This window comes from Balaenoptera ricei, chromosome 16 (genome assembly GCF_028023285.1).
Source record: "Balaenoptera ricei isolate mBalRic1 chromosome 16, mBalRic1.hap2, whole genome shotgun sequence".
NCBI lineage: Eukaryota > Metazoa > Chordata > Mammalia > Artiodactyla > Balaenopteridae > Balaenoptera > Balaenoptera ricei.
The window spans coordinates 61,600,945-61,622,871 of NC_082654.1; the positions used below are offsets into that span (position 1 = coordinate 61,600,945).

The following is a 21,927-nucleotide window of genomic DNA, read 5'->3' on the forward strand; positions in this document are numbered from 1 at the left end:
GAAGGAAGGTAGATAGGCAAACATAAGGAATGAATGAGTTGCTTTTTTATTCCAGTTACCAGTGACCTTGAGTCAGTCTCCCTCTGGTGTCCAATAATTTTAGCATTTTACCTGTTTTTGCTATTCTTCTTCATGGACCCATTGGGTTCTTTTTATCCTTAGCACCTTCGTGATTCATTGCCACATAAATATTCTCCAGCCAGGTGAGCCCTGCACCAAAGCTTCTTTTATTTATCTGCCATTTTTCAGTACCCCAACCCTGCCCTCTTTTGCCTGTGCTTTCAGTTGTCCTTGGAGTTCTAAGAAGCAAAGCCCTCTTCCCACTCACTGCTGGGAAACAGTTCAATGTTGCAGCTCCTCCTATTAGCCATTCTCATTTTTTCTTTTCCAACACAACACATTAATCCAAAAGTAAACACTTACTCCATGGTAAGTTTGAGAAACTCATAACCAGGAATCCTGCACACTCCCCTTTTTATCAGTATTTTCAGATTCCCCAGTCTGAAAATACTGTGTACACATGTGCTCACAAACACACCCACAAAGAGATAGAAAACATTGGGAGACGGTAATACACATGGACCCTGAACTGTTTTCTTCTAACTGCAAGATATGAAGAAATCTCAGGACCTCTCTTTCGAGAGTGCTTTTCCCTTCTACATGCTAGGTTCAGCCCAGGTCAGGGCAAGCTGCCAATCTAACAGGACAATCAAGTCCCATCACGTATTATCCCTCGACATTTCCTGATGAAGGCAGTTTGATTTCCCCAAAGCAATGATGTTTTTGCTGGCAATCGTGAGAGTAACAACCTTTTGGGATCAAAAGGAAATTCAGTTGCTTCAATCTTTCTAGTTCTAGAATCTCTTTTACTTAGTCCTGTGGGACTTGGATGTGTGAATAATCTTAGGGTCTCTGGCACTTGTGTCTTTAATCACTAGTTAGTTGCCTAAAAGTACCTGAAGATAAGACTCTTTCCCCAGCCATTCCTCTTTTCAAACGGCCCTCTAACAGGATTTCTTCTGAATATTGCTTTAGTCATTCCACAGACTTGGAATCTGGACTTAAATGTTTGTCACACTAATAAAGAGATTACTCTCTCCCACCCCCAATTCTCACTTTCTACAATTTTCTCACTTCATAAGACAGAAATATACATCTGAACAAAGGTACAGAAATTTATTTCATTTCCTCCAGATAAGTGCTTCTTCCCTATGCCAAGGTTTAGAATGGCATATATGAATGATGAGAAATCCTAAATTTAGTTTATCCCATAAAACTCAAGAAATGGTTCATTTTCACTGATCGCTTCGTTGAAGTTACAACACTTACTGGGTGTGCAAAAGGCAGCAACCATTTTACGTTTAGGAAAACAGGCATGGCAAGTGATAATCTTTTCCCTGGGTCACAAACTGAGCAAGTAACAGCAAAAAAGACTTACGCTCTTGAGCCCCACTGGCATGCAGTTACCTCAACAGAACATCACTGCCTCTGATTTACTAGAGAGTACCTTGAGGAAGACCTTAACTCCCACTTTCCTGGGATGAAGGATTTAAAGGAATATGACTTTTACTTAACTACCATGAACAAAATAATTACCTCTACATAAATTCAAAAATGTTGTGCTGGGCTTCCCTGGTGGCACAGTGGTTAAGAATCCGCCTGCCAGTGCAGGGGACATGGGTTCGAGCCCTGGTCCAGGAAGATCTCACATGCTGTGGAGCAATTAAGCCCGTGCGCCACAACTACTGAGCCTGTGCTGTAGAGCCCGGGAGCCACAACTGCTGAGCCCACACGCCTAGAGCCCATGCTCCGCAACAAGAAGCCACTGCAATGAGAAGCCTGTGCACCACAACGAAGAGTAGCCCCTGCTCGCTGCAACTAGAGAAAGCCTGTGCACAGCAACGAAGACCCAACACAGCCAAAAATAAATAAATTTGTTTAAAAAAAAATGTGCTATTTTTTTAAATTGTACAAGGATAAAAAGGAACTCAGTAGGGGGTTGAGATCTGCTATATATATATTTTTTCATTTTAATGACTATAATTGCTTTGTGATCCTAAGAGATAAGAGTATATAAAAAGAATGTAGAATCTGTTATGAACAATGATCTTTACACTTAGTATATATTTTCAATATTAAGATAAAAGTTGTAACCAAAATTATACCAGGCACATTTTGGCAGTTAGTATAAACCCAGCATTGACAAGCCACATGCCAAAAGATGTTCGCTTCCAAAGCACAGGAGAAAATGAGCAAGGGCCCATATCCAAACTAATACTTCAACTTTCCCTCTGATTTTGACAATTGTCATCTCATCAGTTTTGGCATTTTTGATTGCCTATGATTAGGAACTTCTTTTATTAACACTGCTGGCAGATGTGCCTTGCTGTAGGCTCACCATCTGCTCTGCCTTCTTATGATGTTGGCCTGGAGATGACCTTTTGTCACCACCTCTTTATCAGTTGATCTCTGATGTGCCCCTCTGAGATAGGAGGTATTTATCTGATTAGGTGGCCTGATCTGAGCTAAGGAGGCAGGATAGAACAGGTCGGTTTTTCCACCCACTCCTTTATCAGTTGGTGGGCAATGGCTAACTTGGGGGGCAACCAGAATGGGAAAGCCCCATTCTGTTGCTGATAAGATGGGTTGTCTTTCCTCAGGGCTGTGGCCACCTCATCATGACTGAACCAGGCAGCTGCTTCTAGTTCTCTCAAGTTCACCTGGATCTGAAAGACATAAGGAAAAACAGGATATATGGTTAGGAGATACAAAACTTAGAATACGATGGCCAAAGATGAGAAAATGGTTCCAGAACTGAGCAATCTTAGAAGGTGATATCTGGGATCTATAGTCTGGGAGATAATCAGTTCTAGATAGGGTCCAGAAGCAAAAGTACCATAATTAAGAGATGAGAGTTAAGTATATATTTTAAATATTAAAAAAAAATTTTTTAAATCCTGGAAGCTCAAATAGTAAAATATTAAGTGGTTTGGGAATTCCCGAGCGGTCCAGTGGTTAGGACTCGGCACTTTCACTGCTGTGGCCCAGGTTCAATCCCTGGTTGGGGATCTAAGATCCTGCAAGCCATGCAACGTGGCCAAAAAAAAAAAAAAAAAAAGAGAGAGAGAGTGGTTAACATTGAGAGGTAAGTTATGAATAATACTTTCTCTTTGTGCCTAACTTACATAACTAAAAAAAGAACATATAAATGTTATCTTCTTTAAAGGATGTGTTAATTAATGATAGTCAAAAGCATAGTATCTGCCTTGTAAGAAGCAAAAATGCAAACTGCATCCACAGGGAGCTGAGACAGATTAGATATTATTCATTGTATAGAAACCAAAGCACAAAATAGACAGACTTTGGCACATAGGGACCACAACACCATCTGTCAGGGATGTTAGAGCAAGATGAGGTGGGATAAGACAACATCTAAGTCCCTTTCAGTCAGAAGTTCCTATGATTTTATATTATTAGTCCCCAACATCCTGACTGGAGCAATAATACCAATTCTGAAATCAATCATTGAATTTTATATATTTATTGTGTGCCTATTCTATGCAAGACTTTGTTAATTTCCTGATGATGAAAGATAAATTGTTTCATGATTGAGATATATACAAGGAAGAATGGTGATTGTGTTGGCATTTCCAATTTTTATGGTGATTAGTTGTTTATAAGATTGCAAATTCCTTAAAGGTATAAATCATATATTACATGTCTTTGTATAATCTAAACAATGCTGGACTAGACAGGTGCTTAGTAAGTACCTACGGACCAGCTTGGATGAGGCAAAGGATATATCATAAGGGAAGCATCAGAACTCACCTCTGTCTGCCCTGGTTTCACAGTTGCATGACAAGCAATCATAAGTGCGCCATTAGGAAAGGGCCAGTGCTGAGATGCAGAGTATTGCAGTCTTTCCACCTCCAATCCCACCTCTTCTGCAACTTCTCGCCGGACAGCCTCTTCCAGGCTTTCACCTATAAGCACACAGATTAATTCAGGACAGCCCTGCAGCAGGAAGGGTGATACAGAAGCCCGCTGGCGAAAGGAGCGCAAAACTGGCTCCAAAGTCAATGAAATACTCTTGGGAGAGCCCTAAATCTCCGAGTCTCTACACTAGGAATCAAGTCTGAAGTTGGGTATTGAACCGCAATACTTGAACCTACTAGGTTAGTTACACAAAATAAGAGTCGGAGAGGCTACTGCTGCCCTCAGGTTTTTAATAAAATTCAAATGCCGCATTTCACCATTTGCAAATTTTACCCCAATAGACTGACAAAAAAAAAAAACAAACCTGTAAATAAATATTAAATTCTAGCTAATATAATATTAATATGCATGTTGAAATATTTAGGAGGAAGTGTACTAATGTCTGCAATCTATGCATCAAAAAATAAGATGGATTAATGGGTGGATAGAGGAATGGATAGACAGATACGTGATAAAGTAAGCATAGTAATCATAGAATTTAGGTGGTGAGTATATGGGTGTTTACTGTATAAATCTTCCAGCTATGCTTATGTTTGAAAATTTGCCTATAAAATATTGGAAAATTGATGCCACAAAGTAGTTTTCTTGATATAATAGGGAAGAATGTGCTTGAGACACCAAGCACTATGGCAACAAGAATAAGAAATACATACTATTTCATACTATAAGATTTCATGTCTTTCAGTGTTATCTGTATATGCCCGAAATTCCTTACCTATATCACAAAAACCTGCCAAGGCAGAATACATTCCCTTGGGAAAGGAACTCTGGCGGGCAAGCAGGCATCGAGTCCCATCTGACACCAGAGTGATCACCACAGGAGTCATCTAGGAAAAGGGGATGGAAACTTGGGCACTAGGGCTTTGGGGCCTGTTAATGAAACAAAGTAATGGGTAACTAAGGAAAGCCTTTTAGCTGTATGGGCTCCCATCCCCAAGACAGAGTAGTGCACAGCCTTCTTGGATTACTGACCTTTTAAAGCGATGCTTACCTGTGGATAATAGATGATCTTATTGGAAGGGCACACACGCTTGCTGCCAGCCACATTCTTCTTGGTGGGCTGCCCACTTCTGCTGCAGAACTGATGAGCATCATGCCAACGGAGAAGAGCCTGAGCCTAGGAATACAAAGATGGGCTTGGTTTCATCTGGAGAGAATGTGGGGCTCATCTATAATGGTGCTGGGGCTACTATTAAGAGCAACTCAAAGGGACACACCAATCCCTTTTCAGCTCACCTACTTTAAATGCTTATTAACTATTTAAACTTTAAAATAAGGAAACTATTTGAACATAGTCCTCTAGCATCTGAAGTATGAATTTTATTTTATTTTATTTTATTTTGGAGGGCTGTGCCGTGTGGCTTGTGGGATTTTAGTTCCCCGACCAGGAATTGACCAGGCCCACAACAGTGAAAGCCCAACTCCTAACCAAACCACTGGACTGCCAGGGAATTCTCTGAAGTATGAATTTTTAAAAAGCATATTTTAAATGTATTATGAATTATTTTTAAAATATAATATATAAAATATCATAATGAACACCCGTGAACTTACGAGCCAGCTTAAAAAGAAAACATTTTCAGTATAATTAAACACCCCAACGTGTACTCCTCCCCAATAAAGTTGGAATTTTTTTGCAAATAAAAAATGTTTAGGGACTTCCCTGGTGGCCCAGTGGGTAAGACTCCACGCTCCCAATGCATGGGGCCTGGGTTCCATCCCTGGTCGGGGAACTAGATCCCGCAAGCATGCCGCAACTAAGAATCTGCATTTCGCAACTAAAGAAGTCTGCATGCCGCAACGAAGATCCTGTGTGCCGCAACTAAGACCCGGCACAGCCAAAAATAAATAAATAAATAAATTTAAAAAATGTTTAGAGATACCTCTTTAAGTGGGCAATCAAAAGCACTTTAGCAAGTGAAATCTAAAGCTGGAGGACAAGTCGTTAAAGCAATATAAAATAACTTCTCATGATGTATATGTCATGCTGTGGGTCATTAAAAATGTTTATAAGGCTGATAGATCATATTGCCATATATCTGCACACCCTCAGGAGACAATGGTACTAACAACGGTCCTGCCTAAAACGGGGTAAAAGAAAGGAGAATAAGTAATCTCCCTACAGCACATTGTCCTTCTGCCAAGGTTTGTAGGAAGGACTATGATCTGAAAAAAAAAAAAATCAAATGTTTCCCATATACACTACTTTGCTTAATTTCCTACAGAACCAAGAAATCGATCTACCATGGATAGCAAGGAGGCATCCTTCACATTCAGCTGAAAGAGAGCCTTCCTCAGCCCAATGAAAGACCCCTTGAGCTCTGTCTCCATTTCAGGTTTCTGTAAGGAAGCTAAAAAATGAGAAAAGAGAACAAAATGAAATGAATGTCAAACTTTACCTCAGGGACCCTCTCAAGTATATTCTGTTAGAACAGTGTTTCCCAAACTCACCTAATATGACTCAACTAGGGAGAATAAAAAAATATACAGGTTCTCAAACCCCTGCCTGGAGATTCTGAATAGCAGGTGTGTGAGGCCCAGAAATCTTTATTTTTTAACAAGCACCAGGAGATTCTTATATTCAGGCAAATTTGGGAAACATTAGAGCATAGTGTTTCCCAAGATCCTCTTCGGGGCAGTAAGAACATTTGCACTAGCCACACACTATCCCTGGAAAAAAAGATGAAAGGGGACCTCTAAGCTCCTATCTGAACCTCATTCCAGCATCATTACATTTACAGCTACACCCTGAAAGAGAGAAGGAAAGCCTGACAGGAGCCATGAGCCTCTAGCAAACCAGTTCCCAAATGCAGGTCTGAAGACCCAGAGCTACTCCAAGGTAACATGTTTATGCACCTGCATTGATAAGAGAAATAAGAATAATGTCATGAATTTTAAAACATTTCTTATGAAATATTTAAGACATATAAAATGTATAAAGGTACAGAGAATAATACAGTAAACATCTTTGTACCACCACCTAGCTGAGAAAGAAAGCATTAAAATGTCCTTTAAGTGATGATGATGGTAGATGGTACTATCTTTTAAGGTCCTAACTTAAGAAAAATTGAAATTGTTTTGTATTCTTAAAATGTTCTTTGAAATTTTAGTATTATGTGGAATCCCATAGTCTAAGAACCACTGGGAAGTACCCATCAGGAATAATGTTATGTACCATTTATGGAAGAGGAGCTATTTAGACCTAGATCCAGAGCAAACCATGCTTCTTGCTGTTCGGAGCATCCAATTAGCACGGAATCTTCTATTGTTTGCATGTCCTGCCCAAACTTACCCAGGAGCCTTTCCAACTCTAAGAAACACAGAAGGAGAAGGGAAGAAAACAAGGGTTTTAATTAAACCATCAGAGCCATACTGGACTTATTGGAAACCATCTACTTCAACTTGAAGTAGGTACAGCTGGCTTCTAGTCACCGCCCTGCAGCTAATTAGCTATGTAATCTTGGCCTAATCACTTAACCTCTCAAGGCCTCCCTCCATTTTCTCATCAGCAATCTGAAGAGTTTAAACTAAAGGAATTCTTTCTGTGTAACACTGTATTACTCTATGATTGTATCATGAAAGGAGCATATCCCCTAGTTTTAAAGATACATGATAGTTAACTTATTAAAGCACTGAAAAAAAAATAAGTGTCAAACTTAAAATGGTAGAGAGACCAAAGCAGTTCTATAATTTACTCTTCAGATCATGCTGCTTTTGTGGGCCAGGGTAGACTACTCATCTGAGACCCTGGTCTGTAAAGACAAGTGCTGTATAGGGAGAAAATCTACTCTCCTGTGCATGAAGGACTCATATTTATTTGTTCATAATACAAGATTACATTGCTAATCTATAAATAATGTTTAGTGCCTTCTGATAAACATCCTCATATACTTATGCACTGCTAGAAACTACCTATCTAAGTATTCCAACATCTGACCCTGGCAATGTATTTAGAAGTCTGTGCATAGTGACATCGCGTAAAACTCAAGGTAGCATCTTGAATGCCAAATCCCAATGGCTTAGATATGTCTAGTTATATACCTTAAAAGAGTACTCAAAACAATTTTAGTTCACGTTTAGTTTTGATCCTTCTAAGGAGAAATTAAGTCATGATGCAAATCTTAAACAGTGTAACAGTGAACAGCTCCTTGGAGGCTGGAAATTGCTGGTCCAAGGCAGGGGTTGGCAAAATATTTCAAGTTCTGTGAGCCATACGGTCTCTGTCACAATACTCTGTTTTACCATTGTAGTGCAAAAGCAGTCATAGACAATATGTAAATGAATGAGTGAGGCTGTGTTCCAATAAAAATCTGTTTACAAAACAGACATGGGTTCCAATTTGGACAGCAGTTTTCCTGACCCTTGGTTTAAGGCTATAGTGGTTCATACCATCACCAAAAAATATTCGATTGGGCAATTCAGGTTTATACATTAAATTATTAATTGGCAAAAGAAGTTTGAAAAATCTGGACTCTAAACTCGGAGGATTCTTCTCAGGGATTTGATATGGACCGAGTTCTGCTTAGCGGCCACAGCCTGGTCTACTTTACTAGTCTACTTTGGGCTTACCTAATAGGCTATGCTGGGGGGCCAGGTATTGATGTTCTGATTTCTGAAGCAAAGGAGCCAGGTTATGAAAGAGGTAAAATGCTCCTGTCTGCTGGGCTTTTTTACATGCATCATCATCTTCCTTCAGCTCAGATAAATACCTGTGTTTTGGAAATAATCAAAGCATTACAAAACCACACTTTTACAGCATTCTTTTACAGCATTCATCTTTGAGAATTCTGTTCCTGCACTGGTCTCCTACCACGGTTATTTCCTTTTATTTATTTACATCCTAAATTTCTTTAAAAAAGGATTTGAGGTGGCTACAGGGGGTCATTCCCTCCTTTGTCCTACTGTATACCTTGCCCATACTTCTGTGGTTGCACTTATGTGGTGCTATTTGTTAATCTGTGTCTCCCCTGAAAGACTATGATCTTTTGTTTTTTTTAACATCTTTATTGGAGTATAATTGCTTTACAATGGTGTGTTAGTTTCTGCTTTATAACAAAGTGAATCAGCTATACATATACATATGTCCCCATATCTCTTCCCTCTTGCGTCTCCCTCCCTCCCACCCTCCCTATCCCACCCTTCTAGGTGGTCACAAAGCACTGAGCTGATCTCCCTGTGCTATGCAGCTGCTTCCCACTAGCTATCAATTTTACATTTGGTAGTGTATATATGTCCATGCCACTCTCTCACTTTGTCCCAGCTTACCCTTCCCCCTCCCTGTGTCCTCAAGTCCATTCTCTAGTAGGTCTGTGTCTTTATTCCCTTCCTGCCCCTACGTTCTTCATAACCATTTTTTTTTTTTTTTAGATTCCATATATATGTGTTCACATACGGTATTTGTTTTTCTCTTTCTGACTTACTTCACTCTGTATGACAGACTCTAGGTCCATCTACCTCTCTACAAATAACTCAATTTCATTTCTTTTTATGGCTGAGTAATAGTCCGCTGTATATATGTGCCACATCTTCTTTATCCATTCATCTGTCGATGGACACTTAGGTTGCTTCCATGTCCTGGCTATTGTAAATAGAGCTGCAATGAACATTGTGGTACATGACTCTTTTTGAATTATGGTTTTCTCAGGGTATATGCCCAGTAGTGGGATTGCTGGGTCATATGATAGTTCTATTTTTAGTTTTTTAAGGAACCTCCATACTGTTCTCCATAGTGGCTGTATCAATTTACATTCCTACCAACAGTGCAAGAGGGTTTCCTTTTCTCCACACCCTCTCCAGCATTTATTGTTTGTAGATTTTTTGATGATGGCCATTCTGACTTGTGTGAGGTGATACCTCATTGTGGGTTTGATTTGCATTTCTCTAATGATTAGTGATGTTGAGCATCCTTTCATGTGTTTGTTGGCAATCTGTATATCTTCTTTGGAGAAATGTCTATTTAGGTCTTCTGCCCATTTTTGGATTGGGTTGTTTGTTCTTTTGATATTGAGCTGCATGAGCTGCTTGTAAATTTTGGAGATTAGTCCTTTGTCTGTTGCTTCATTTTCAAATATTTTTCTCCCATTCTGAGGGTTGTCTTTTCGTCTTGTTTATGGTTTCCTTTGCTGTGCAAAAGCTTTTAAGTTTCATTAGGTCCCATTTGTTTATTTTTGTTTTTATTTCCATTTCTCTAGGAGGTGGGTCCAAAAGGATCTTGCTGTGATTAATGTCATAAGAGTGTTCTGCCTATGTTTTCCTCTAAGAGTTTTATAGTATCTGGCCTTACATTTAGGTCTTTAATCCATTTTGAGTTTATTTTTGTGTATGGTGTTAGGGATTGTTCTAATTTCATTCTTCTACATGTAGCTGTCCAGTTTTCCCAGCACCACTTATTGAAGAGGCTGTCATTTCTCCATTGTATATTCTTGTCTCCTTTAACAAAAATGACTATGATCTTCTTAAGGGCAGGGTCTGCCTTAGTTCTGTATCATGAGTAATTAGCATATTGAATGGCTCAATTCAATAAGTATTGATTGAATTGAACTTCAAGGGTAATAAATATTTACTGAATTGAACTTCAAGGTACTTTGCCAATATTATGCTGTGAGGCAAGAATTTACATGCAGTGGAGTGAAAGGAAAACAAGTTCAGTGATAAAACATCAACCACAGAGCACCTAGAGATGGGAGCAGACTTTATTATTGCAGACAAGGAACAAACACTATACCTTCAGAAACCCTTATTGAATCTAGGGATGGTAAAGAGCAACTTTTATCTTCAATGCACTCTTGTTTCAAACATCTATTCCCCCAAGTGGATGCCGTTAGCTTCTTATCTCTACTGAAGGGACCATTGATGAAAGTGAAGCCATATTTGACCTACACTTACTTAATAAGTGTAATATTTTCAATAGCCAAAATTAAAATGTAGAAAAAGAGTACATCCTGTAATTAGTTTCTCTAAAAAAAAAAAGTAATGGAGCAAGTTCTGTACCTTCATTAAGGACGGCCTAAGTCTATCCTTTCAAGAGCCTTGGGAATCAGGGCAGGAACCGCATGATTCAGGGAGGACTGAATGTGGATTCTCCTTCTGTGGCCTTAGGGATAATGATTTTTTTTTTTTTTTGGCCGTGCCACGCAGCCTGCAGGATCTCAGTTACCCGACCAGGGACTGAACCCAGGCCCCAGCAGTGAAAGCCTACGGTCCTAACCACTAGGCAACCAGGGAACTCCCAGGTATAATGATTTTGACCGGTGAAAGCCCTACAACAGACTCTCACGTATATGGCATATTTTGTCACTTAAGTAGGAAACACAGTTTACAGATATTTTCTGTAGGATCTGGGAGCTTTTGTAACACCAGTAGAGTTAGCTCCACATGAAACTACAAAGTAAAATGATAAACATGCCCCAGTGTCATCTATAGGAACCTATTTTTGACTGTATGATAAAAGCGATTGCAGTGAGCTCTTTGTAACCAGAAGACAAAAGAAACCTGAGATTTGAATACTCATGATATTTTTATACTTATTGTGAGTGACTGCAACCTCCTGGGACAAAGTCTAAATGTATGTCAAAGGAGAGCTATGTGCCACTCAGAAGTTACCAAATATAAACAATAGAACAAACTGCTAACTTCGTAAAAGAACAGTAGGAGTGATACAACCTGTGCTTTGCCCTAAAGACCCTAAAAAGCAAAACATCTACAAAAACATCCAGGTTAAGGTCTTAAACCTGGGGCCTCACTGGAACTGGTACTGAGATCCAAAAAGTTCCTTGCATTCTTCTTGATTGGAACACTTTTTTTAGAAATGCATTTTTTTTGCTGTGCACCTGAAACATTGTAAATCAACTATACTCCAATAAAAAAATAAAAAAGCTAGAAGGATATATTGTACAGCACAGGGAATATAGCCAATATTTTATAATAACTTTTAATGGAATATAATCTATAAAAATTTTGAATCATTGTGTTAATCCCCTGAAACTAATATAATATTGTAAATCAACTATACCTCAATAATAAATAAATAAATCACTTAAAAATGCATTTTTCCCCTTTAAGTATAATAGTTTGGAAACTATAACACACTAAGATTATCAAACTTAAACATTTTTCCTTATTAATTTATACCCCCATAACATAGGAGCAGGTTTTTTAAAAAATAAATTTATTTATTTATTTATTTATTTTTGGCTGCGTTGGGTCTTTGTTGCTGCGTGCAGGCTTTCTCTAATTGTAGCGAGCGGGGGCTACTCTTGGTTGTGGTGTGCGGGCTTCTCATTGCGGTGGCTTCTCTTGTGCAGCATGGGCTCTAGGTGCACAGGCTTCAGTAGTTGTGGCTCACGGGCTTAGTTGCTCTGTGGCATGTGGTATCTTCCCGGACCAGGGCTCGAACCCATGTTCCCTGCATTCGCAGGTGAGTTCTTAACCACTGCGTCACCAAGGAAGTCCCCGAGTGGTGGGATTCTGGATGATTTCCCTTTTTTTAAAAAAATTGGTAACTGTATTTTCTGATTTCTATAGAATGACTATTTTTTAACTTTTTTAATAAGAAAAAAGGGACTTCCCTATGGCGCAGTGGTTAAGAATCTGCCTGCCAATGCAGGGGACACGGGTTCGAGCCCTGGTCCGGGAAGATCCCACATGCCACGGAGCAACTAAGCCCGTGCGCCACAACTACTGAGCCTACGCTCTAGAGCCCATGAGCCACAACTTCTGAGCCCGCGTGCCACAACTACTGAAGCCCGTGTGCCTAGAGCCCGTGCTCCGCAACAAGAGAAGCCACCGCAATGAGAAGCCCGCGCACAGCAACAAAGACCCAACACAGCCTAATTAATTAATTAATTAATTAAATTTTTTAAAAAAAGGATCCCACCACTCAGAGATGATCATTGTTTATACCTTGGAATTCTCCAAACTATTTATTAATATTATGCATCTATACATATACAATAAGTACTTTTAGAACTGATCTACTAATTTGTAGCCTTTTTTTGTAAGCACATTAACATTTTTCACACCATATTCTTTACTGATAGAATTTTGTTTTTCTTATGATTTTTTATTCATTTTCAATACATTTAATCACTTTAACACTCATTTTTTAGACTTCAGTTAATTCTGTTATTGTTCTTAAGAGTCTCAGCCTGAGAACTGTAAATAACCCAAATGTCCAACAATATCTAAAACAAGTATTGCAATTTTGTTGTCTTCTCAGTCTTGCTCATGTAAGATTGTGTATGTTTATGTGCCTTTAAATATTGAACTGGGCACTCATGTATGGCAGCGCTTTCAGTGTGGGAAGCCCTGGTTGTGAGTGTATCCCTCCAGAGAGGTTTTACATCTGCAAGTCTACAAATACTACTTAAAGTCTTTTCTTAGGTTGGGGGTTTTGGACCACACCACGTAGATGATGCAAATTTAAACCCCAAAACTGAATGAGAGCAGGCTACTGATATCAAATTCACAGATTTTAAATTTGCCCGGGCTGGGGACAAAGCAGTCCTTTATCACCTTCCTGTACTGGTGTAGATTTTTTTTTTCTAGTCTGCCTTTCACTGTGGTTCAGTTCTTGGGGGAGGGAGTTGTGGGGGGATGGGGGAGGTATGCAGGTGGTATGCAGGGACTGGAGTTATCTACCTTATTTTCAGGAACCTTAATGAACTATTATTCAATATAGTTTTTAATTCTATCATATGGGTATAACGTGATTTAATTAATTTTTCCCTTACTGTTCATTCATCCATTCAACAATATTTCAGTGCCTACTATGTGCCAGATACTAAGGTTTTACGCACTAGGGGTACCATAGTGGAAAAGACAAAGTTCTTATCTCTTTTTTTTTTTTTTAAGCCTTCATTGAATTTGTTACAATATTGCTTCTGGTTTTTTTATGTTTTGGTTTTTTGGCATGTGGGATCTTAGCTCCCCAGCCAGGGATTGAACTCACACCCCCTGCATTGGAAGGCGAAGTCTTAACCACCCGCCAGGGAAGTCCCCAAAGTTCTTATCATAAAAAAAGAATTTATATTTAAGTATGTCAGACATTTTAGATATTGGAAATTTAGTTGTTTAGAAATTCTCTAATTATAAATAATTTGCATTGAACATCTTTATACGTAAATCTTAATCATATATCCGTAATCCCCAATATAGGATTTTGAGATATTTATATTTCATAATTTAATGGACCAAAGATATAATAATCAGAGCTCAGTTTGGTCAAAACTCACCGTGTCTTAGTGACATAAGTTGACAGCAGCCTACAGCACCAAAAAGATTTTCTCCTGCGAGTAATTCCACAATACAGGGACATTGTCAGGTCCTTAGGGGAAAGAGGAGTTTAGAAAAAAGAGAGATCATAACATGTAATTTAAAGTAATGAATCACCAAAAGGATTATACTTTAAGCCAGAATAGGATCACTATTTAATATTAAGGAAAGATAAACTGAATGGGAGTCAGATGATCTGGCTTCTAAATTGCATTTATACTGCTAACTAGCTGTGGGATTTCAACTTTTCAGTACCTTTCCTAATCTACAAAATTGAAACCTGTTCTGCCTACCTAATAGGTTGTTGTGAGAATCAGCTAACTATCCATGAAAAAAATATGTGCTCCTCCTTCTATATTGTGGAATTCTTGCTGGGTGGTAGTCGCCAAGCCAAGGCCTACATTTCTCTCCTCCTTTGGTCCTTTGGTGGGACCAAAACTAGGTCTTAACAATGGAATGTGACTAGAAGTGATGTGTATCTCTTCTAGGCTGACACAGTTAAGCAGTGGTATGCCTTCTTCATCCTCTATCCCCATCTGCTTGGAAGACTCTGGAATGGCAGAGCCATTAGATGGAAGAGCCTGGATCCCTGAATCACTACATGGAGAAAAGCCACCCACCAACCAAAGAGTCCCCACCTTGGACTACTTGTGAGAGAGAAATAAGCTTCTACCATATTAAGCCACTGAAATTTTGAAGTTTTTTTTACAGCAGCTAGCATTACCCTAATAGACCAAGTAAGCCTAGGAGTGTCTCCAGAGTAATGGAGCCAAGTTTCTCAGAATACATGAAAAGCAAAGTCCTTTTGAAAATGAAGTAAGAAGAATCCTGTAGATAAGAAAAATATAAAATTACAGGCATTTAGGAAAATATTTCAAAAGGCAGCTCTGCAAACCCACATGGATCTAAGATACTTTTTAGGTCTCACTTTGAGAGGAAAAATAATTCTATACCTTAAGAATCCATTCTGCAGAAGGTGATTTCTTTTAAATTGTGTAACAGTAAGTGTTTTATTCTCCCTGAAAAGTACAGTTCACATTAGCAATAAAAAAGTCAAAGAAGTTCCACTGAAACAAGAAAATCAGTACAGTTAAATAACCAACCACCCTTTTAACTGTTCCCAAGGGAAGCAAGCTTTGACAGTAAACCACCAAGGAATGTCTAAAGTTTAGGCCTACTTCTTGGTTGCATAATTATGAATCACTGATGACTAATACTTGGACAGTTTTGGCTATAATCTATGTCCTAACCAAGGGTAAAATATATTTAGTAAGTGACATTCAACAAAATATTTATTGAGTACTGACTTTATGCAAGCTCTCTTAAGGGACACAATAATGTATAGGATAAACATCCCTCAAGGGATTCTAGCAGGAGAGAGAAAATAAATATATAGCTTTCACAGAAGGCAGTATGTGATATGTGGGTTATAAAGCACTCTAGGAGAGTATTAAAAGTATAATCCCTATTTTAATAACCCAAAGACTTTTGTGATATACTGGAGGAAATGAATTTAAAGTCAACATTTCTGTCTCATATACAACTCTGAGAGTGTAAATTGATACGATATTTTTGGACGGCAATTTGGAAATATCTATCAAAACGTGAAAATAAGCATCCCTTTCCCCTAGCAATTCCACTTCTAGGAATTTGTCCTAGGAAGAAAAGGATATGTACAGGAATGTTAACTGAAAATTATGATAAAATGGAATAATATACAGCTATTAGAAATAAACAGATAACAGTAGAAAAAATATATGTAGTAACAGGGAAAGATATTCAGAATATATTGTTAAGTAAGAAAAGCAAGTAGTATTTGGTTAGTTTAGCATGATCTAATTAATTTATAAAGAAAAGGATATATACATATACATACCAATATAATTAATTGGATAGGTATTTATTTATATTTTTTAAATGACTAGAAGTCCACATACCAAAGTGTTAACGGTGACTAATTTGAAAGAGTGGGATGGACACAGGGATTGAAAAGGGTACTTGTAATTTTGACATTTCTGTACTTAAAAAAAATTTTTAACCATGTGTTCATATTTTTTGTACAATAAGATAGCATGTAATAAAACAGTAGTTCCCAGGACTAACTTCACTGTGAGGCTTTTTCCAGGCCACTGTTCACAGTAGCACTTCATCTCATTCCCTGAGAACCATAGGGAATTTCTTTGGTGAGTTCCTTGAATTCCTTTGGTGAGACTGTAAGAGTTGTTTGTAGTTATGACTACCAACTAATCTGTGTGGCCCACTGTGCTTCGCTGCCTGACGTTTTGCCTAAATGCAATCAATGCCTACTAAATTAGCCTTAGCCAATTGTGGATTATCATGTCCTGCTGACTCATATGTTGGTGGTCACCGAGCTTGTAGAAGACATAGTAAAGTTCCTAATGTAGCTTAAAAAAAATTGATAATCAAGAGGAAAACCAAATATATTTTAACTGAGAATTGTACCTTCATTGGTACAGTCAAAAACCCAGTAAAGATTAAGTCCAATACCTTTTCTAAATGGTCCCTTGTTTATTTTTTCTACACATCTTATATAAAAGCAGTGTAGACTACTTAAAAGTCAAAGAAGAGAAAATGATTTCCTTAAAATTCAGCTTTAACCATACTTTTCTCTTTCAAATAGATCATTTAAATTATCAAGTTAATATAACTATATTACAGGACATCTAGAAAACAGAATTGTAAGAGTGCCCATAATATCACCCCATTAATATAACTTATAATTTATATACTAGTCTTTTGCACATACAACCTTTACACATTTATAGTCAGTAAACATTTTTTCAATTTGCTTTCATGAAACATGTCATAAGCAGTTTTCCATGTTTTTGTATAAGGTTTACTTATTGATTTTTTTTGACTGTATAATATTATACCAAGTAGACTCCCATCCTTATTTTTCTAAATATTCCCCTAATTTTAGACATTTAGGTGGCTCTGATTTTAAATTACCAGAAATAAAATACTGCTAAATACTTCTGTGCTGATATTTTCAGGTTACCTCTTTAAGATAAGTTCCCCTACATAGAACTACTGGGACAAAATTTGTTTTAAAATTATATGGCTCTTTCTACACATTGCCACACTTACAAAGTTTGATAGCATTTGGTTAAAAAAAAAAGAACTTTTATATTTCTTTGATCACTATTGAGATTCAAAGTGTTTTCAGATTTAATAGTTCTAGCACCCCTTTTGTAAATTGTCTGTTTGATGTTCTGTGCTCATTTATTTATTGTGGTTTTACTCTACTTTTGACCATTCTAATTTTTAAAATGGTATAGTACATTTATAGCATTTTCCACAATATGATCGCTGAAATGCATTGTAGGAACCACTGCTACATGTATTGCTTTTCTCTGGGAAGCTGCCATTCAGACTGAACCTCAGCACAAAAAAAGAGGCTTGTTAAAACAGTCAAGAAGCTATGTGAGATTACTTTTAGGATAAAAATATAATTTCTTATGGCCATATATTATTTAGAAACCTCATGCAGGAAAAATTTGCTACTGCTTTTCTGAAATGGTTTGTGATTTTCACCTTTAGGGGTCTTCGGTGTGATATATTATTCAAAATGTATTGACCCAAGGGCTCAGACTTGGTAAACATGTGGATCAACAACTGGTAAACATGCTACATATGAAACTCACATCCACCTGTTCAAATTCCCCATTAGGAATAGGATAGTTGTTTTTGTTTGAATTGGCAACTATTATTGTACTTTACGCCTGATGGCACACTGGGGATAAAAAATGCACTATTCACAAAATTAGTCTTGGAAGAAAATATTAGCACCATTATTTTACTTTAGATGACAAGCTCAGGCCTGCCTTCTATTTTGTTTTCAGTGCAAATTCATGTCTCCTCCAAAGCAAGAAAGGGACAGGGAAGTAAGCACTGGAGAGACTCAGACTTTTGTTCCTGGCTTTCCCACTGACTGAATTTGTGACCTGGGGCTGTCACCTAACTTGTTGGGGAGCTTGGTTTCTGTCTCACTTCTCACAGGGGAAGAAAGGAGAGAAAAGGGATCTAAAGTGTGTTATAACTATGTCAGGTTTTGACATACCTAATTCTCAGATGTGTTAGACTGTAAAATCCTTAAGAGTTGGGATTGCATCTTCCCTGTCTACAGCATCTTGCATAGTCCCTATCACAGTATAAAACACAATATATATGAATGAATGAATGAATGAATGAATGAATTTATTCTATTTTACAAGAGAGGAAGGTAAAGCTTTGAGAGGTTAACCATCTGAGATGACGATCTAGTGAGCAATAGATGGAAACTCAGGGCTATCTGGTTCCAAAGCTCATGTTTTGATGAGAAATACATGGGAAATCACCTTCCAGCATTCATGTACTATTTAAGTTTTTAGAAAGTACAATTTTTAAAAAGTACTTTTAAAAGTAAGTTTTTAAAAAAGACTGATAGAGATGAAAGGTAATATTATTTTGACCAAAAAACTATTAAATAATGATGAGGCAAAGCCCTTAAGAGGAAGACTTTCTCTGAACCTCCTGTAATAAATGATTCACATATGCTTTGCATCCTGTTCATCTTAACAGAAGAAAGATTAATTTATAAAGCACTACAGCATGACAAAAAAGCCCATCTCGAATCTCTCTGGTTACTTCTTCTAAGAAGAGGCCAGGTTCAGTAGTGTGTGAGAGAGTTCTTTTCAGGGAGTCTGATTTTTCATGATTGTGGACCTCAGTGGGATGGGAAATATGCAAAACTGAGGAGCTACTGGGAAACAGATTTCACGGTCTCACTGACCAGCTTTATGGTTTGCTTTCTAAAAGATAATTTTTCCTCCCTTAATTCAAAATAATTCAGGCACAATGCAGAGAAGTTAACAAATTCCATTTTTAAACAACTCTCCTAAAAAGTATCAGAAAATTATTAGCTGTAGTTAATCTGATAGCTCCACAAGTTATGATGCAAAACTGTGGTCATTGCCTGGTTTCTGCAAGAAGGAAGAGAGTCTGACAGAGAACTTTTTTCAAGTTCTGATTATGTCTCCCCATAAAATTCTTCTTCCACTTAGAACCTGAATAGGTTTCTCTTCCCCTGTACTTACTCTGAATTCTCTTGGGGATGCCTGCCTAGGCCTCAACAATCAGCAGAACCAGCAAACTCCAAATGTTGGACTCTCCTTCTTCAATGGACGATTGCTCCCTCTGCCACACTTCCCAGAACCCTCCTAGAGATGCACTCTGGGAAATGTAGTTCAATCCCCAGGCATGCTGCTATGCCCTCCAACTGCAAAGTTAACCGTGGTTGTCAAAAGCAGGATCTTCTGAGATCTAAATTCATTACCAGGAGAACTACTGCGGTAGTTTTAGCATTAGATCCATTTTTCAATAACAAAAAGATAGTCTTTAAACCCATCCTCCTACACAAAGGCATATTTAGGGTGGGTCACGCAGAGAGGAGTATTGGGATGGGAATTCAGATACCTTTCAACCTTTCTGGATCTCTAACTCTATCTATGTCTGCTAAGTTTAGAGCTAGCTCTAAGATTTCATGAAATTCTGCCAGTTTGAAAGGACAGGACTGTGTCTAGATGTGTTTGAGCTTTTGGCAGAATGCGTCCCTTGATGAACCAGGGCAAGAAGATTCCATCTGACTGAAAGCAGTCTCTCAACAAAACTACTCTGGTGCTGTTCCTTTTTCTTCTTACTACTAAAGTTATTTGTTTACATGGAAGACAGTTTTGAAGGCCATTCTTTCAATATATATTTAATAAGTACCAAATGTGCTTGGAACTGTTATCCGCACAGGATACAGCAGGGAACAAAACACATGAAAATTTCTATCCCCATGTAACTTACATTCTAGAGGAAGAAACAAATAAGTAAATATACAATGTGTCAGGTGGTTATAAGTGCTATTTTATATAGGGTGGTCAGCCTCATTGTTAAGGTGATATTTGAGTAAAGACCCTAAAGGAGGTGAGGAAGGAGGCCAAGTGGATATCTATGGGAAGAGATTTGTAGACAGAAAAAAATGAGCAGATGCCAAAGCCCTAGGGTGGAAGTGTGCCTGGCAGGTCTGAGGAAAGGCTAGGACAAAGCATGGTGGTCAGAGATGAGGTTAAAGAGTAGCCAAGCACCAGATCACTTAGGGCCTTGTAAGTCTTACAATTCTTATAGAGCCATTGTAATGCTTTCAGCTTTTACTCTGAGAAGATGGGATGTTACAGAACAGTTTGAGCAGGAGAGTGAGATGATTTGACCTACATTTTATTTTTTAATTTTTTTTTTAGTTTTTTAAAAAATTTTATTTATTTTGGCTGAATTGGGTCTTTGTTGCAGTGCGCGGGCTTCTCACTGCAGTGGCTTCTCTTGTTGCAGAGCACGGGCTCTAGGCGTGCGGACTTCAGTAGTTGCAGTGCGTGGGCTCAGTAGTTGTAGCTGGCGGGCTCTAGAGCGCAGGTTCAGTAGTTGTGGCGCACAGGCTTAGTTGCTCCACAGCATGTGGGATCTTTCCAGACCAGCGATCGAACCCGTGTCCCCTTCATTGGCAGGTGGATTCTTAACCACTGTGCCACCAGGGAAGTCCCTTGACCTACATTTTAAAAGAATCACTCTGTGTGCGATTAGACTGTAGGGGATAAGAGTTATTAAATCCTGAAGTCATTGTTAATATGTACCTAGGTTATGTGGGAAGGAAGAGTAGTAGTTCTGGGTAGTTGACCAGTTATTTCTTTTGGATCTTACTATTAGCACATGAACCCAAGCTTTTTATTAGATTGATTCATTAGCCTTAAGGAAGGCACAGATAATTTGAGGGAAATAAGATATAAAGTCAGTGAATTCCAAACAAATGGGGAAGAATGCTTAGAGAAAGTTAGGGCTCTAATAATTTTTTAAAATCAAAATAACTGTATTTTTGAGCAATTAAGTGTTAAGCGCTATAATAATAAAAAATAGTGCTATGGTCTGAATGTTTCCATTCTCCCCAAAATTCATATGTCAAAACCCTAATGCCCAGTGTGATATTTTTAGTAGGTGAGGACTTTGGGAGGTGATTATGTCATGTGGATGGAGCCATTATGAATGAGATGAATGCCCTCACATAATAGGCCTGAGAGAGCTCCCTTGCCCCTTTCACCACATGAAGACACAGCGAGTAATCTGCAACTTGGAAGAGGGCCTTCCAAGGACCTGAGCATGCTAACACCCTGATCTTGGAATTCCAGCTCCAGAACTGTGAGAAATAAGTTTCTGGTTTTTTTGTAAGCCACCCAGTCTGTGGTATTCTGTTATAGCAGCCCAGACTGAGACAAATAGCTAAGATTAATTAAGCATTTACTGTATTCAGGCACTATGCAAAGTGTTTCACATATTTATCATTAATCCTCACATCCTAAAAGATACATATTATTATTTGCACTTTACAGATGAGAACACAGAGTCTTAGAAAAGTTACATAACTTGTCCATATTTACACAGCTAGTAAGTAGAAGGGCTGGATTTTAACCCAAGCCTATCTGACTCCAGACAGACCTTGTGTCTTTGACTACCATAATGTACTATAGGCTTGGGTTATATCTGACTGGGTGTGGGGCAGGGAAGCTCAATAAAAATATTGGAAAATATTGGAATGATGGAATAATCTCATGTTCATAGATTGGAAGA

At 38.2% G+C, this 21,927-nt stretch overlaps 1 protein-coding gene across 2 annotated transcripts; it reads right to left on the bottom strand.

Moving 5' to 3' along the window:
• Positions 1-1,151: 1,151 nt before the first annotated feature.
• On the bottom strand, positions 1,152-19,459 carry NUDT13 (nudix hydrolase 13). 2 transcript variants are annotated; one of them, XM_059899722.1, is made up of 10 exons: positions 19,365-19,459; positions 15,222-15,287; positions 14,229-14,320; positions 8,566-8,705; positions 7,172-7,306; positions 6,241-6,347; positions 4,988-5,113; positions 4,712-4,823; positions 3,829-3,983; positions 1,152-2,726 (listed from the first exon to the last, which is right to left on the bottom strand). In XM_059899722.1, the coding sequence occupies exons 3-10, from the start codon at positions 14,309-14,311 to the stop codon at positions 2,526-2,528; spliced, it is 1,059 nt and encodes a 352-aa protein (XP_059755705.1). In that variant the 5' UTR covers positions 14,312-14,320; positions 15,222-15,287; positions 19,365-19,459; the 3' UTR covers positions 1,152-2,525. The 2 variants fall into 2 exon arrangements, with proteins under 2 accessions (XP_059755705.1, XP_059755704.1); XM_059899721.1 differs by lacking the exon at positions 15,222-15,287.
• Between the last annotated feature and the right edge of the window lie 2,468 nt (positions 19,460-21,927).

Coding starts and splice junctions, on each gene's coding strand:
- NUDT13 (XM_059899721.1), bottom strand. CDS start 14,311: ATGTCCCTGTATTGTGGAATTACTCGCAGGAGAAAATCTTTTTGGTGC. Junction 6,348..7,171: donor TAGCTCCTCTTCCATAAATG/GTACATAACATT, acceptor CTCATTTTTTAG/CTTCCTTACAGAAACCTGAA. Junction 3,984..4,711: donor GGCAGGTTTTTGTGATATAG/GTAAGGAATTTC, acceptor GTGTGCTTATAG/GTGAAAGCCTGGAAGAGGCT.